The sequence below is a fragment of the Mya arenaria genome, chromosome 6 (genome assembly GCF_026914265.1).
Source record: "Mya arenaria isolate MELC-2E11 chromosome 6, ASM2691426v1".
In the NCBI taxonomy this organism is placed as follows: Eukaryota; Metazoa; Mollusca; class Bivalvia; order Myida; family Myidae; genus Mya; species Mya arenaria.
In genome coordinates, this window is record NC_069127.1 from 15025478 (window position 1) to 15044348 (window position 18871).

General features: G+C 36.7%; 1 protein-coding gene across 9 annotated transcripts in view; it reads left to right on the forward strand.

Moving 5' to 3' along the window:
- Positions 1-18871, forward strand: part of LOC128237384 (uncharacterized) — a 57902-nt gene that overhangs the window by 6540 nt on the left and 32491 nt on the right. For 8 of the 9 annotated variants that reach the window (XR_008261593.1, XM_052952874.1, XM_052952873.1 and 5 more), the window contains 8 exons: positions 541-643; positions 1817-1872; positions 2200-2301; positions 4229-4342; positions 6143-6225; positions 6490-6573; positions 7801-7915; positions 17008-17055. Coding sequence is in view for 8 of the 9 variants with exons in the window: in XM_052952874.1 (XP_052808834.1) it covers positions 541-643; positions 1817-1872; positions 2200-2301; positions 4229-4342; positions 6143-6225; positions 6490-6573; positions 7801-7915; positions 17008-17055 (705 nt within the window). In the remaining variant the exon portion in view is untranslated. The remainder of the gene's footprint in view (positions 1-540; positions 644-1816; positions 1873-2199; positions 2302-4228; positions 4343-6142; positions 6226-6489; positions 6574-7800; positions 7916-17007; positions 17056-18871) is intronic. The other variant, XM_052952875.1, reaches the window with a different exon arrangement.

Genomic DNA, 18871 nt, shown 5'->3' on the forward strand with positions numbered 1-18871 from the left:
TGAATGGGCACGTAATTTCCTGTTCCACGTTTATCAGCCCTTTATCTTTACAGTCACTTAAACATTACCCCATAATTGTGGCTTCGTCTGACAGTGTATTTAGTACCTGACGGAAACTGCCAGACAATTATCTTCTCATAAATGTCTGCATTCTTTGAGATAAATGCCATGATTTTCTAGAAATATTGTCGTCCCTCATAATCAAGCCCATGCTTCATCTGTTTGTGACATGGGTGCCATTTCCTGTCATGGGTAAAACTATCAGGTAGCCTGTCCTGCAGCACGGGTCTTGGCAGACAATCTGCCTCCCTGGGAGTTTTTTTCCTGCTGGATAAGATCCAGGAGTGCACTATAAGGTACTTCAGTGTCTGGTTTGTAGTAAGAACTTGCATGATGTCAGGATATGGCCTTGTAAGTTTGAATTACTAGTACTTCTATTTGCTGCTTGTTACAGTTTCATTGGTTGAAGTGATTATGTGATGTGTCTCTCCTATAAAACATTCCATTGCAAGGTCCCTATCAATAATTTTATGTTTTCAGTTGTCTTTGAAGAGTAACCGGCTTGTTCACATGTCTGGTGTGGGAAAACTTCGTCAGTTGACTGTCCTCAACCTCCCCCAGAACAGCATTGTTGCCATAGAAGGTATGCGCTAATGTTGCTTGACCACACAGATGTTTTATTCTCTTTCTAATTCTAGTTAGAGTCTAACAACTTAGTGAAGTTATAGCGGTATTTGACAAAAATGGTTGAAAATGAGTCTTTAGCCAGTTTGAATAGTATTTTTTATCAATATATAATTTGAAAATACTAAATGATATACGTCCACTAGTCATTAGTTTTGCTGATAACAGGTTAATCATGGTTGTTTGTTCCCATTGGTATATATTAATAATGTAAATACATAAGCCCTTGAGAACTAATTTAACAGCCCTGAACTGCCAAGCATGTCCAGTTGAAATGAATCATAAAACTATTCAAACATTATCGGTTTATTTGAAAAGGTCAGGCTATACATATTTAATTACCTACATTTCAAGCGAATACCTTCACATTGTTTGGAAAGGTTGTCTTGAAATTATTGAAAATACCATTAAAAGTTACGAAACTTTGAAATATTTCAATTTTGGAAGAATTATTATTTGGTAATAGAAAATTGCTGAAATATTATATATATATGCTGTCAGAATATTTTAGTTGGTCATACTTTAAGGAAATAAATGTATTGTAATTCGTTTCTGACAGTAAGGTTTATGTTGTTCTATAAATTTTAAAGACCCGTCGTCTAGAAGCGTCTGTACTTTGCCATAACAGATGGTCAGTTGGATGAATGAAAAATTTTGGTATTTTTTTGTTGAAAGCTATTTTACAATATCTGGTTAAAAGAAGATAGGTTAGATACATAAAGGGTTGGAGTCTGAACCTTAATTTTGAATATTATTTTTACTTCTGCAAATAACATATATATCATAATGATAAATATAGGACACTGTGTATTAAAAAAAAAATGTCAGTGATGCATTTTCCCCAAATGAAACACTTGTTTCATAGTTTATAATACACATTCATTAAAGTAACACTTCTGATGGAACAAGCCCGAATGCCTTCACTAGTGTTAGGCATTAAAATTGCCAACACATCCTGCCATATAAAGTCTAGAATTTGAGCAAGCCCTAAAAGCATTATACCAGTGCAGGGCCTGCAGGTGTATGCTAATTTTGACCACTGTTTTCTTTTATGTGTTCTTATTAAATTACAAATATTTCTATACTTTTTCAGTCAATTAATAAAAAATACAAGAACCTATTTTATTTCCAGGCCTGAAGGAATTGTCCCAGCTTCAATTCCTCAATTTGTCTGGAAACAGCATAAAGGTAGGTACATATCTGTCATGTTATATTCACATACATAATAAAGATATTCTTTTATTGAATGTCAGTTTTACAGCATATGTCATATTCACATACATAATATTACAGATAATCTTTAAGTCAGTTTTTCAGCATAAACCATACTTGATTAAAGTAATTGTCTTGCATACATTGTACATGTTGTCTGTTCTTGAATACCGGTAATTTGATGATGAAAACTAGCATTTTCTGAAGTGCCTAATGTCTTCCGATTTGTTTTATTACGATATGATATAATGATGCAAATAAAGGGTAACAATATTTCATTTATTCCCCATCCATGTATTTTAGGTGATGGAGGGTCTGGGGAGCAACCTAGGGCTGCGATACCTCGACCTCTCTGACAACAGCATCTCCTCACTCGGCGACATTCACCATCTCGTCAACCTGAAGGTAAACCCTTCTGCTTATTCACACAACACCATATTCTAGCCACAATAATGCATATATAGGGAACTTTTTTTAAACATTTGGATATTCATTTTGTTCCCTAAACGCCACAAGTCAACTGATTCATATCAGTGTAAAATATATTTTTCAACTATAACTCCATAATATTTAACACAATATTGTTAAATAAAAACACAAAAGTTACACATAAATTACTTTGTAGCCAATACCTTTCACTTATTACCCTTACATGTTTTATGGAACACAAATTCAGATCTATCTGTCAACAAAGCAACGCCATTTTTTAACTATCTAGCAGGTGCCCTTAATCTTTCCGCTCAATATACTTAGCGCTTGGATATGTCATTCTTGGCTAGGAAAACAACAATTGGATATGGACGCCAAAACAAAAAATGTCGAAGACTCTGAAGCAGCTGTTTATATGGACTAAACCATATTCATACCTGCTTGGTTACATTTCACCATATCCCAACCATGCTTGGTTACATTACACCATAATCCCACATGCTTGGTAACATTACATCATATCCCACCTGCTTGGTTACATTTTACCATATTCCCACCCTGCTTGGTCACATTTCACCTTATCCCCACTTGCTTGGTCACATTTCACCATATCCCCACCTGCTTGGTTACATTACACCATATCCCCACCTGCTTGGTTACATTTCACCATATCCCCCTCCTTGGTTACAATACACCTATCCCCACTTGCTTGGTTACATTTCACCATATCCCCCTCCTTGGTTACAATACACCTTCTTGGTTACATTTCACCATAACCCAACCTGCTTGGTTCTTGGTGTCATTACACCATATCCCCACCTGCATGGTTACATTTCACAATATCCCTACCTGCTTGATTACATTTCACCATATCCCCCTCCTTGGTTACAATACACCATATCCCAACCTGCTTGGTTCTTGGTGTCATTACACCATATCCCCACCTGCATGGTTACATTTCACAATATCCCTACCTGCTTTATTACATTTCACCATATCCCCCTCCTTGGTTACAATACACCATATCCCCACCTGCATGGTTTTATTACACCATATCCCCACCTGCTTGGTTTCATTACACCATATCCCCACCTGCTTGGGTTCATTACACCATATCCCCACCTGCTTGGGTTCATTACACCATATCCCCCTCCTTGGTTACAATACACCATATCCCCACCTGCTTGGGTTCATTACACTATATCCCCCTCCTTGGTTACAATACACCATATCTCCATCTGCATGGTTACATTTCACCATATCCCCACCTGCTTGGTTACTTTTCACCATATCCCCGCCTGCATGGTTACAATTCACAATATCCCCACCTGCTTGATTACATTACACCATATCCCCACCCTTTGTGGTTAAATTTAAGTGGATTCCTCTCATGGCTTAGTTAACACAAAAGCCAGTTAAACAAAGAAGGATATGCACCTTCAAATTAATAAAATGTATTGCAACCTGAACTTGTTCAAGCATAAAGCATTGTTTATGAAATAATAGTGGTGTTACCATGTTATGTTGTCTGATAAAATATGGAGAAGTGTTCGTTTCGATTCATGCATTCAATTAAATTTTGAAATAATAAATTAGGTTGAGTGAATTATAAAATAAAAGGGAGTAGCAAAGTTATGGATCTAATTGTGAAGTTTTATTTTTCGATTCCAACAGACAAAGTAGTAGGGGGATGTATTTGTGTTCCCCTTCAGTCTTTGTGGAACAAACTTCTACAATAGTTTTAGAGATATCACTCTAATGCATGGTGCGCATTACCATCATGATGTGTAGCAGTGCCGTAGTTTTTTTTGTCCAGTCTTCGAGGTGGTTTCTGTAATAATATTACAGTAAAACACAGATATATTTATTTTGTAATGAGAAAGTGACAACATTTTTTTTGCAGACCCTGTTGCTGCACGGGAACATTGTGACAAGTCTGCGAACCGCACCTCACTTCCTGCCCAAGTCTGTCACCATTCTCTCGCTTGCGGAGAACGAGATAGGGGACATCAACGAGGTGTGTATTTGTGCAAGGATGGGTTTGGAATTAGCTTATTTGTGCCAATTTGATAACCTCTATTTATTCATATTCAAGTAGGCCAATGGAGTCATTCGACAATATCTGTTGGATTGTAATAAATGTATATTTTGTTTATATTAAATGTATGGCTACTTGTTTATTGTTTAATTATATGAGACATTTTCTGCTGTCTGTCTGTTTGTCTGTCTCTCCAACTGTTAATCAAAATAAGATTAATTTGAAGAAGGACATTGGCCTGTTAATACTCCTTACAACCGTAATACACTATTGGGTAATTTTCTCAGACTGAAATGTATGGCAATAAAGAAAGGCAGCTTGGGCTGCAGTAAAGACTAGCTACAAGGCCATTACAGTCAATCATATATCCTAATGTTTCGGCATCATTTTAGATCTGTCACATTGAAAAGTCTTATAACTGATCACATTTTGGCACACTTCATACCATTGATATTGTTGAATGAATTTGTTTGGCTGTTTTAATGCAATGTTTACAGCTATTATACAACCTTCAGATGTCACCTGTATTTAAATGTCTACTTTTGTTTGAATTAGTTATTGAAATACATTTTGTTGTAGGTTTGATTGACATGTTTAACTCAAACAACTGTATAATTTGTATTTACAAATTTCATATTAACTGCCAAGCAGAAACATATTAATCAAAGTCAATTCATGTAAGGTGTTATCAAATTAACTTATTCTGGGTTAAACTAAAACATCTCTTTCTTTGGTTCCTTTAAAATGAAGGTTTCCTAAGATAGCGAAAAGTACACATATCCCGGATAAATGTTAGCACATATATCTCGAATGAACATGAAACACATATCTTGGATGAATGTTAGCACATATATCTCGGATGAATGTGAGAACACATCTTGGATGAATGTTAGCACATATATCTCGGATGAATGTGAGTACAAATCTTGGATGAATGTTAGCACATATATCTCGGATGAATGTGAGTACACATCTTGGATGAATGTTAGCACATATATCTCGGATGAACTTGAGTACACATCTTGGATGAATGTGAGCACACATATCTCAGATGAATGTGAGTACACATCTTGGATGAATGTTAGCACATATATCTCGGATGAATGTGAGTACACATCTTGGTTGAATGTTAGCACATATATCTCGAATGAATGTGAGCACATAATAAAATTATATCTCGAATGATTGTTAGTACACAAATCTCAGGAATGTGAGAACACATATCTTGAATGATTGTTAGCCACACATCTCGGATGAATGTGAGAACACATATCTTGAATGATTGTTAGCACACACACACATCTCGGATGAATGTGATCACATATATCTTGAATGATTGTTAGCACACACATCTCAGCTGAATGTGATCACATATATCTCGAATGATTGTTAGCACACACACACATCTCGGATGAATGTGAGAACACATATCTTGAATGATTGTTAGCACACACATCTCGGATGAATGTGAGAAAATATATCTCGAATGATTGTTAGTACACAAATCTGAGATGAATGGGAGTACACATATCCCTGATAAACGTGTGTACACAAATCTTGATTGAACTGAAGTACACAAATCTTGAATAAATGTGAGAACATATATCTCGAATGACTGTTAGTACACATATTTCCGATGAATGTGAGTACACATATCTATGTATTATTATTTCTCCAGCATAAATTTGATTCTTTAATTCATGCACACCACATTAAACTATCATATTTTTATCTGCATGTTATGAGAATTTCAATGATGAGAATTTCCTGCTGTTTCAGGTATCTTTTCTGTCTTGTCTGCCCGGGCTCCAGCAGCTGTCTGTGATGAACAACCCATGTGTCCTCATGACTGCCTCTGTACCGTATCCTTTATACAACATACATAAGCATGTAAAAAAAATGGTTGTTAATATTGTTCATGTGATTAATTTTGTATTATTTCAAAAGTTTTTGTATGCTATTACCAAAGTTATATGTGCTAAAAGGAGGTGTGGAATATTTTCTTTGAAAATGTGAGTGTAAAGAGGTTGGAGACAATCAGAAAAATATTGGTGCCCTTTCCAAAGGAGTTCTATGCAAGTCATATGCATTTTATGTTTTGTGTCTTTCCTTTACCCACATACCAGAGAGTTTGACCATCGTCCATTCATTGTGAACTGGTGTCCCATGCTGCAGATACTGGACGGCTATACGGTCAACGATAAAGAACAGTAAGTAGAAACTGTTTAAATTATGAACTGAAATTCACAGATATTAAGCTAATGGTACTGGACATTAAAATATCTACCACAGATCAATTAAAATGGTCCGACAATGAACGGTCAGTAGAATTAGTTAAAGAATACTTTATTGTTTGATGTCTCCTTTTGTCTCTTTCTTTAGAATATGTGACACTTATTGACCTTCGTCAAACACCTTAATGACAATAGTCAGATATAAACCTTCATGGTATTCATCAGGACCTGGTATACTAATAAATTGTAGCTAATGTTTACTTATCTATTGCTGATAAACATACATTGCTTTATTTTACTCATTTTCCTTTTGAGGGTAAAATAATATTTTATTTCGAAAATTTTTATAATATGAGTACAATGTTAATTTTTATAATGATCTTATTCATTTATATAGGCACTATTAAGTACATTAAATCTACGGCTATGCTTTTACCACTTTTGCTTTCGAAGGTAAAAGTAGATCAATCTCAGATATAGATATTAAACATATATGCATTACATAGACATCGATAACCAAGGAACAATATATAGGTGATACTATTCTAAATAAGTAAACATTGGTGTTAAAATTATTATTTTGAAACATGATAATTGGATGCACACTGTATGGACTATTACTGTTTATGTATGTTGTAAGGGCCCATGGGGATGGCCCCGACCCAATGGTCCCTATTACGGGTAGATATAAGGGGTCTTCGAGGCCTCAAAAAGAAATAAAAGAACAGTAGGTATACATGTTGCAGTAAGAAAGAGGCTAATTATTTCTTATTCACATTATAAAATCATAGGACTTGGTCAAATGATTTCCATTCGAAATCTTGACTGAGTGTAGATAGTTTGGAAAATTCATGCAACTATCAATGTTTTGTCTCAATGAGGGATGGAAATTGCAAATTTTGTGTTTATCCATATCTATACGGATCAAGGTGATTTCTGGGGTCAATGATGCTCCAGGATGTTACAATACTGGTTGGCAGTCCCTATGGGGTTGTCAAAATTGGGACTGTTGGCTATCAATCAATAAAGTCCAGTTTATGCTTACTGCTGTCTGGGTGAAACAAAAAAATAAATGTTCATAAGTCACAAGGTCAAATATTAGAGATGTGAACATCATAATTAGTTTTTTTAATTGTCCCATTATAAAACGCTGATTAACATGATGTTCCTATATATGGTAGAAAATGTGTCTGTTGTTTCCAGGTTGAAGGCAGAGTGGTTGTACAGCCAGGGTAAAGGTCACCACTTCAAGGTCGGCCAGCACCTAGAGACCCTTCATTACCTGGCCAGTGTCTGCCCCCTCACCGCCTCTGTACAGGTAAGATAACCTATCTATGTGTTGGATCAGTCAGGAGTACTGTCCAAAATAGTGTGTTAAGCGTGTTATGACACGAGAATTTGTCACAACTTGAAGTTCATGGGCATGTAATTGGTGCAGTAAGTATATAGGGCACTGGCTTTTTAAGCAGGTTGTTCAGAGTTCGAGCCTTGGACTGGCTGCATTATTTTGAATTTGTATGACATTTGGGGCCCTTAAACATGTGACCATAACAGCACTGTTTAGAAGCTTAAGTGATGATTGATTATTGGGAAATATTGAATGTCACTGTGATGTATTATTATTAGGTAATAAATGCATGCTAGAGACTTAGTGTGCAGAGTAAATAAGATGCACTGGTCACTGGTCAGCTGCTATTCTATACATGTAGGATCTCTGGACACTAGTCGGCTGCTTTGGTATTTGCCATACATGCAGGATCTCTGGACACTGGCCAGCTGCTTTGATATACATGTATAATCTCTGGACACTGACCAGCTGCTTTGCTTTACATGTAGGATCTCTGGACACTAGCCAGCTGCTTTGATATACATGTAGAATATCTGGACACTGTCCAGCTGCTTTGCTATGCATGTAGAATATCTGGACACTAGCCACTGCTTTGATATACATGTAGGATCTCTGAACACTAGCCAGCTGCTTTGATATACATGTAGGATCTCTGAACACTAGCCAGCTGCTTTGATATATGTGTACAATCTCTGGACACTGACCAGCTGCGTTGATATACATGTAGGATCTCTGAACACTAGCCAGCTACTTTGATATACATGTAGGATCTCTGAACACTAGCCAGCTGCTTTGATATACATGTAGGATCTCTGAACACTAGCCAGCTGCTTTGATATAAATGTAGGTTCTCTGAACACTAGCCAGCCGCTTTGATATATGTGTACAATCTCTGGACACTGACCAGCTGCTTTGCTATACATGTAGGATCTCTGGACACTATCCAGCTGCTTTGCTATACAAGTAGGATCTCTGGACACTATCCAGCTGCTTTGCTATACATGTAGGATCTCTGGACTCTATCCAGCTGCTTTGCTATACATGTAGAACCTCTGGACACTGGTCAGCTGCTTTGCTATACATGTAGAATCTCTGGACACTGACCAGCTGCTTTGCTATACACGTAGAATCTCTGGACACTGACCAGCTGCTTTGCTATACATGTAGGATCTCTGGACACTGACCAGCTGCTTTGCTATACATGTAGGATCTCTGGACACTATCCAGCTGCTTTGCTATACAAGTAGGATCTCTGGACACTATCCAGCTGCTTTGCTATACATGTAGGATCTCTGGACACTGACCAGCTGCTTTTCTATACATGTAGGATCTCTGGACTCTATCCAGCTGCTTTGCTATATGTGTAGAATCTCTGGTCTCTATCCAGCTGCTTTGCTATACATGTAGGATCTCTGGACACTGACCAGCTGCTTTGCTATACATGTAGGATCTCTGGACTCTATCCAGCTGCTTTGCTATACATGTAGGATCTCTGGACTCTATCCAGCTGCTTTGCTATACATGTAGGATCTCTGGACACTGACCAGCTGCTTTGCTATACATGTAGGATCTCTGGTAAATACACAATATGTTTAACAATATTTTATGCATCTTTGTGAAACAAAATGATATTTAATAAAGATATTTTGTGGCACATTACAATTCACTTGTCTGAGCTCATACTCCAGATGTTAGTGAACAATGACCCAGGTATTCATTGTTCTAGTGTTCAGAGAAAGGTAATCATGTTATTCATCACAGGCTTTCAACAGACCTAAAATTCCTAAAAAAGGTATAAAAACTTTAAAACGATCTACTGTTCCATCGAAATCCTAATTGTCACATTCCATTTCAAGGCACATGCATATTCAGTTCAAAAGTATTCCCTTGCTCATATATAGCAGGTTCAAAGTTTAAGCCAACATTTGGTTTGATTTTCTGAAAATGTGTTAAAATTGATAAATAAAATGTTTAGTTTTTAGATTCACACTCAGATAAGTTCATGTGTAAGTTCCTGTCAATCGCTGGACAGTTAATGAATATGTTGTACCAAACAGCTTGTGCTATCATGAAATAGTGACCATTTTAACATGTCATAATAATGACAACATATAATGAAGCATATGCATGATTGATTAATTATCCAGTGTTTATTGAAAACATTAATAAACATTAATAATGCATGTAGAAGATAATGACAACAACAATACTTTGAAAAATCTATAAAAATATGTTTTCTCTTATTTTGTGGATTGACCAAATGACAGCTTTTATACAAGTTTATCAATCATATACTTTTGAATACACTTTCTTCAACATTAATTACTTTATAATTGCTTTAAGCAGTACATAAGCCATATTTCTACGCCATAATCGATAAAAAAGCCCTGTGTTTAGTGCTATAACATGTATCCTTAGATATTTGGCCAAACCCTAACAGTTTGCTAATGACCTGTTTCATACTGTGTCAGAAGGTATTTAGATTTTAAACTGTGTTTGGCAGTTTTCCTCAGTGTGTATATCTATATTATTATATATATATATATGTATAATTATATATATAATTATGGTAAAGTTTGTGTCTTAGCCCTATCAGTTTTTGTCCCAACCACAATGGCTGTTGTCTCAACTCTAATGGTTATAATATGCACATCTTTTTTCTCCAAAAAACTTGTTGCAAAATAGGCAAATATGTTTTTAAGTAAATCTCATAAAATTAGGGGGGGGGGTTATTTAGAAAAAGTGTTCTTTACTGATATATGAAATATGCAAATATCTGATTAATATGCACCATTTTAAAGAAGTTTTTTATCACTTCATAAATGACAGTGTGAAGTGTTGAAAAACTATATTGTCCTTATCTTCATAAACTCATACTATATTGTCCTTATCTTCATAAACTCATCAGTTGCTTATGTTTATAACAAGTGATTTTTAGGGAAAAAAGAACATACAAACTACTATTATGAACTATGATAAAAGATACACTACTGGTTGAGGGCCCAAATCTGAACAGAATACACCCAGAACACCTGTCAATTATTAAATGATCTAGATTAATACAGGCGCTTGCCTTATTAGCAACCATTAATTGTAAAAACGGTGTAAACATACTGTTCTGAAATTGATAAAAAGGTATTTTTCAGCTCTACTTTTTTGAAGAATCTACTTTTTTGAAGAATCAGGAGGCTTTACCTAACTCTCCTCGTCTTTGGTGTGCAGTTAAAATTTTAGGCCAAGTTGGCATTTTCTGTTATAACTCAAAAGAGGGAATACATACTGTCAAAAGAGGGAATACATACTGTCAAAACAGGGAATACTGTCAAAACAGGGAAATCTTACTGTCAAAACAGGGAATACATACTGTCAAAAGATTGAATACATACTGTCAAAAGATTGAATACATACTGTCAAAAGATTGAATACATACTGTCAAAACAGGGAAATCATACTGTCAAAACAGGAAACATACTGTCAAAACAGGGAATACATACTGTCAATACAGGAATACTGTCAAAACAGGGAAATCTTACTGTCAAAACAGGGAATACATACTGTCAAAAGATTGAATACATACTGTCAAAAGATTGAATACATACGGTCAAAACAGGGAAATCATACTGTCAAAACAGGAAACATACTGTCAAAACAGGGAATACGTACTGTTAAAAGATAGAATAGATACTGTCAACACAGGGAATACATACTGTCAAAACAGGGAATACAAACTGTCAAAACAGGGAATTCATACTGTTAAAAGATAGAATAGATACTGTCAACACAGGGAATACATACTGTCAAAACAGGGAATACGTACTGTTAAAAGATAGAATAGATACTGTCAACACAGGGAATACATACTGTCAAAACAGGGAATACATACTGTCAAAACAGGGAATACAAACTGTCAAAACAGGGAATAGATTCTGTCAAAACAGGGAATACATAACGTACTCTCAAAACAGTGAATGCAAACTGTCAAAACAGGGAATTCATACTATCAAAACAGGGAATAGATACTGTCAAAAGAGGGAATACATATACTATCAAAACAGGGAATAGATACTGTCAAAACAAGGAATTCAAACTTGTCAAAAGGGGGAATTCAAATTGTTAAAAGAGGGAATACAATACATACTATCAAAACAGGGAATACATACTATCAAAACAGGGAATACATACTATCAAAACAGGGAATGCATACTATCAAAACAGGGAATAGATTCTGTCAAAACAGGGAATGCATACTGTCAAAACAGGGAATACATACTATCAAAACAGGGAATACATACTATCAAAACAGGGAATAGATTCTGTCAAAACAGGGAATGCATACTGTCAAAACAGGGAATACATACTATCAAAACAGGGAATACATACTATCAAAACAGGGAATAGATTCTGTCAAAACAGGGAATACATAACGTACTGTCAAAACAGTGAATGCAAACTATCAAAACAGGGAATTCATACTATCAAAACAGGGAATAGATTCTGTCAAAACAGGGAATACATAACGTACTGTCAAAACAGTGAATGCAAACTGTCAAAACAGGGAATTCATACTATCAAAACCGGGAATAGATACTGTCAAAAGAGGGAATACATATACTATCAAAACAGGGAATAGATACTGTCAAAACAAGGAATTCAAACTTGTCAAAAGGGGGAATTCAAATTGTTAAAAGAGGGAATACATACTGTCACATACATACTATCAAAACAGGAATATATACTATCAAAACAGGGAAAACATACTATCAAAACAGGAAATACATACTATCAAAACAGGGAATAGATTCTGTCAAAACAGGGAATGCATACTGTCAAAACAGGGAATATCTGCTTACAACACTTTCCTCAGATGTTGAACATGCAACGTTTTCAGCTAACCCAAACACAAAATGTTAACTATATGTTTGTTGCCTGTTACCCATATATATATGCATTGGATTGAAAATTACCACAAGAGCCATGCCAGTAGAGCATAGACCCTCATGGGCCTCTTGTTTACAATATTTTTCTAGTTTTAAAAAAAAAGAGTATATGGTGTTTCAATCAGTTGCCAGTCGATTGCTAGCTTTAGCTGTGGGAATTGTACAAATATTTGATTTTTGCATTCACAGCCAATACTATTACCTCAAATACTAAATGTGAGTAGATTTAGTCTCCATTATTTGAATCCAAGTTTATACATGAACAGCCCTAAATATTTGTAATGGAGTCCTAAAAATCCTAATATAAGACCTTAAATGATTCCAGAACAGCTCTAAAAATTAGCCCTGATATGTTGTCAGAACCTAGTGGTGATATCAGCGCAATTTGTGGGTTAAGATTTTTTAAAATACACTTTAAAGAAGTGCTTGAAGTTGCATGTTCAGTTATAATTATATTCCTGTGTTTTCAAAAGTTCATGAGGACTTTTGATGGAGTTATTAATGTTTGTGGGTAACCTACAGGTCCCAAAGTGTGTGTGAAGGTGGCACAAATCTGCTGTCCTGTCACCTCTGCTGTCATGAATAAGTAATCAACCTGAGGAATTTGTCATTTTATGTACCAAATAAACTCCACTTCAAACAGAACAGACGGGTTGGATTAACTTTAAATTACTTAATTTAAAGAATAATTGGAGACAAAATGCCTTGTCATTAGAGACTTAAAATGTTATTTCCAAGTAATTTTAAATTATTTTTCAGTAAAGAAATGAGGTATTTTTGTCAGTTTTGTGGATTATTCTAGTTAATACTTATCTCTTTTAATTTGATTGTGACAAAAGCTGAGAGTTTATAGAATCATTATAAAGTGGATTCTGTGTCTAGTTCTGGCCCCCGTTTTGAGAGGCAATGTGAAGGTACCCAGTACCACTAGTGGAGATTGAACAGACAACCTCTTGGGTGAGAGTCAGATGCATTTACCACTAGACAACTCTCACCCTCTTTTAGTTTGTTTGATTGCAATCTAAAACTTCAACCATTCTTAGAAGCTTACATTAAGATTCTCTTACTATATTTCTGCAAGGAATGGATACAATTGAATTATGACTAAGAAAGCATTTTATTTTTCTCACGTCATTAGAGCTATTACCAGAGAGTGGCACTAGACAGGTTATTGATTGTCTTTTATATTCTCTGTTACACTCGTTGAGTTAACAGTTTGATTTAATTCTTTTGTGCGGCGAATTGCGGGGACTGTAGCGGTGGTAAATCGTCACAAATACCTGTTGAGAACTCAGTAGGGGGTGGGCTATAACTAACAAACCTCTTTACGTGTCAATTGTTTTTTATGATCATCATTAAAACTATGGCCTCAGTTTTATTTTTTGTCCTTGATGCAGTAACTAATGTCTGGAAAGATGTGACTTGTCTGATAGAGTTTCAAAATCAATATTATATAATATATAAAACATAAATATCAACTGAGGTTGCGTGTGATTCATTGATCAGACGTTTTTTATATCTTTAGAAGTACTTCGCTTATTTCAGGAGAAAAGGAAAAAAAAGAGACAATTGGTTGCTTTTTCAACTGTTACGTGTGAAAATTCAATCTGTAAGCTGTTACATGCAAACAATAAAACAAATAAAAAACACATTGTGTCAATATTTAAACAATGGTTAAGTTTTGGATTTATCCTGTCTTCGATGTTAAGTCATTTATTGACTTGAGATGTAATCAACAAACTATTGGTCAAAAATGCTAAGGTGTAATTTTGGAAGCTATTTTGAAGGTTAATGTACATTTGCAGCTGAAAGGGCAGAGTATGTATTTATCCCAGTGGCCTTGGGGATGTTGCACTTCTGAACATGTAGTTCTACCACTGTTGACAGACCTTCATACTTGTGGGGATGTAGCATGCCTGAACATGTAGTTCTACCACTGTTGACAGACCTTCATACTTGTGGGGATGTTGCACACCTGTAGTTCTACTACTGTCGACAGACCTTTATACTTGTGGGGATGTCAAACACCTGTAGTTCTACCACTGTTGACAGACCTTCATACTAGTGGGGATGTTGCACACCTGTAGTTCTACTACTGTTGACAGACCTTCATACTTGTGGGGATGTTGCACACCTGTAGTTCTACCACTGTTGACAGACCTTCATACTTGTGGGGATGTTGCACACCTGTAGTTCTACCACTGTTGACAGACCTTCATACTTGTGGGGATGTTGCACGCCTGAACATGTAGTTCTACCACTGTTGACAGACCTTTATACTTGTGGGGATGTTGTACACCTGTAGTTCTACCACTGTTGACAGACCTTCATACTTGTGGGGATGTTGCACACCTGTAGTTCTACCACTGTTGACAGACCTTTATACTTGTGGGGATGTTGCACACCTGTAGTTCTACCACTGTTGACAGACTTTCATACTTGTGGGGATGTTGCACACCTGTAGTTCTACCACTGTTGACAGACCTTCATACTTGTGGGGATGTTGCACACCTGTAGTTCTACTACTGTTGACAGACCTTCATACTTGTAGGGATGTTGCACACCTGTAGTTCTACCACTGTTGACAGACCTTCATACTTGTGGGGATGTTGCACACCTGTAGTTCTACCACTGTTGACAGACTTTCATACTTGTGGGGATGTTGCACACCTGTAGTTCTACCACTGTTGACAGACCTTCATACTTGTGGGGATGTTGTACACCTGTAGTTCTACCACTGTTGACAGACGTTCATACTTGTGGGGATGTAGCACGCCTGAACATGTAGTTCTACCACTGTTGACAGACCTTCATACTTGTGGGGATGTTGCACACCTGTAGTTCTACCACTGTTGACAGACCTTCATACTTGTGGGGATGTTGCACACCTGTAGTTCTACCACTGTTGACAGACCTTCATACTTGTGGGGATGTTGCACTTCTGAACATGTAGTTCTACCACTGTTGACAGACCTTCATTTTTGTGGGGATGTTGTACACCTGTAGTTCTACCACTGTTGACAGACGTTCATACTTGTGGGGATGTAGCACGCCTGAACATGTTGTTCTACCACTGTTGACAGACCTTCATACTTGTGGGGATATCGCACACCTGTAAATCTACCACTGTTGACAGACCATCATACTTGTGGGGATGTTGCACACCTGTAGTTCTACCACTGTTGACAGACCTTCATACTTGTGGGGATATCGCACACCTGTAAATCTACCACTGTTGACAGACCATCATACTTGTGGGGATGTTGCACACCTGTAGTTCTACCACTGTTGACAGACTTTCATACTTGTGGGGATGTTGCACACCTGTAGTTCTACCACTGTTGACAGACCTTCATACTAGTGGGGATGTTGCACACCTGTAGTTCTACCACTGTTGACAGACCTTCATACTTGTGGGGATGTTGTACACCTGTAGTTCTACCACTGTGGACAGACCTTCATACTTGTGGGTATGTTGCACACCTGTAGTTCTACCACTGTTGACAGACCTTCATTTTTGTGGGGATGTTGTACAACTGAACATGTAGTTCTGCCACTGTTGGACCAACCTGTTGATGGTGTAAGAATCTCAAATGGTGTAACCCTCTAAATATTTTGATTGACATTAAGAATCTTTTGAAATGGAAACAGGAAGCTTTGTGACCAGCTCAGGCTACCAGATCAGAAAGGTCAAATTTCCAGGAGATCATTGACTCAACTTAAGGTCACTATTAGTTCTATCCAAGAGATTGATCATTTGCCGTGAGGTGACAACCGGTTCACACAACCAAGGCTCTTCCTGACATTTTGTCCTTGCCTCCCAGTGGGGTAGATGACCAGACACTGACCAGTCATACCGAACATTGCAGTCAGTGTTAAGTTTTATATGTACTCGAGATAAGCGTCAATTTATGGCTGAAATGTGGAGGTTTTTAATTGGTATAATTGCTACACAATTCAGTATTGCAATTTATGTCAAGTTGCATTATGGAAGATGGTGTTGTATTTGTCGGTCACAATTTCTGTATTGATCATATTTAAGATTTCAATCATGAAGGTTTGGTATATGTTCATTGAATATTACCAATGTTTCTGTTCTTCATGTGATTAATGCAACCTTTTCAGAATCGGCCTCCAGTGAAAAGGGGCAAAGTTAAGTCCCTTGTATCTAGGGTAAGTGTGACTTGTAAAAAAGGCTAAAGTATACTAATTATTGAGCATGTAGCCTTCCTTGTTCTTTGTGAAACACAATGTAGCCACTACTGTTAGAGGGATTAATGCTTTTAAAGTAATTTTAATCTCTTAATCTGTGTTAGGTTTTCAAAGAAAAAAAACATTTTTGGTGACTGAAATTAACTAAATTATCATTACATTTTGTAAGTCACTAACAAAGTTAATTAAGGCAGGTAACCAGATATTTCTATAAAATCTTTATCTTTTTTACAATTACATGTAGTCTTTGTTTACTTATTGATTGTTGGAAATATATAACACTTGGAATACTGTACTATTTACAATAACCTGGGTAGGGAACTATATTTATAATCTAGACGTGTTGTTTTTTTCTTTTTAAAACATATTAATGAGTAAGTAATTTTTGATAATTTAAAAATTTACTTTCATTGATCATACAAGTTGTATTCGTGTTAAACAGTATACATGTATCACAGCTGTATGTCTCTTGCATGCAAATAAATGATTGTGTATGTAGACTTTTAGGACATTTGTATTGGATTTATCGTTTTATTTTGTAGTAGATTCATGTAGTATGTTTGTAAATCAGTGAGAAGATACTACCCCCATACACTTCAATCAAGTATGGTTTAAGGTTTCAATGACTGACTTTGTTTAAAGTCCAGATTGGGAGGTGATCAGTTGGACTTTAAATCTCTTGTTCAAGTGATATTGAAGATAATGCCGAAATACAAACAGAAAAGACTTCATGTTTGATGAGATTTTATGAGACTGATAGGAACTGCTTTATCTCTGAATAGCAATTCTTAATTGAATTAACTATTTTATCCTTTTTGTTAGCAAAAACTGTCAATTTCAACTGAAACAACCTGTTGAAATATTGAAGACCAATAGAACAAATGGTGTGTTAATCAATTCAAGGGCCAACGGTTGTGTGAGGCTTCCTGCGACCTTTTCAGAAAATAATGCCCTTTACAGCCCTCCTTTACTGTTACTGCCCTCCTTTATTGTTACTGCCTTCCTTTAATGTAACTGCCTTCCTTTACAGTTACTGCCCTCCTTTACAGTTTCTGCCATCCTTTACTGTTACTGCCCTCCTTTACAGTTTCTGCCATCCTTTACTGTTACTGCCCTCCTTTACAGTTACTGCCCTCGTTTACTGTTACTGCCCTCCTTTACTGTTACTGCCTTCCTTTACAGTTACTGCCCTCCTTTACAGTTTCTGCCATCCTTTACTGTTACTGCCCTCCTTCACAGTTACTGCCCTCCTTTACTGTTACTGCCTTCCTTTACAGTTACTGCCCTCCTTTACTGTTACTGCCCTCAACTGTTACTGCCCTCCTTTACAGTTACTGCCCTCCTTTACTGTTACTGCCCTCCACAGTTACTGCCCTCCTTTACTGTTACTGCCCTCCTTTACTGTTACTGCCCTCCTTTACTGTTACTGCCCTCCTTTACAGTTACTGCCCTCCTTTACTGTTACTGCCCTCCACAGTTACTGCCCTCCTTTACTGTTACTGCCCTCCTTTACTGTTGCTGCCCTCCTTTACTGTTACTCCCCTCCTTTACAGTTACTGCCCTCCTTTACTGTTACTGCCCTCCTTTACAGTTACTGCCCTCCTTGAGAGTTACTGCCCTCCTTTACAGTTACTGCCCTCCTTGAGAGTTACTGCCCTCCTTCACAGTTACTGCCCTCCTTTACAGTTAATGCCCTCCTTTACAGTTACTGCCCTCCTTTACTATTACTGCCCTCCTTTACTGTTACTGCCCTCCTTTACTGTTACTGCCCTCCTTT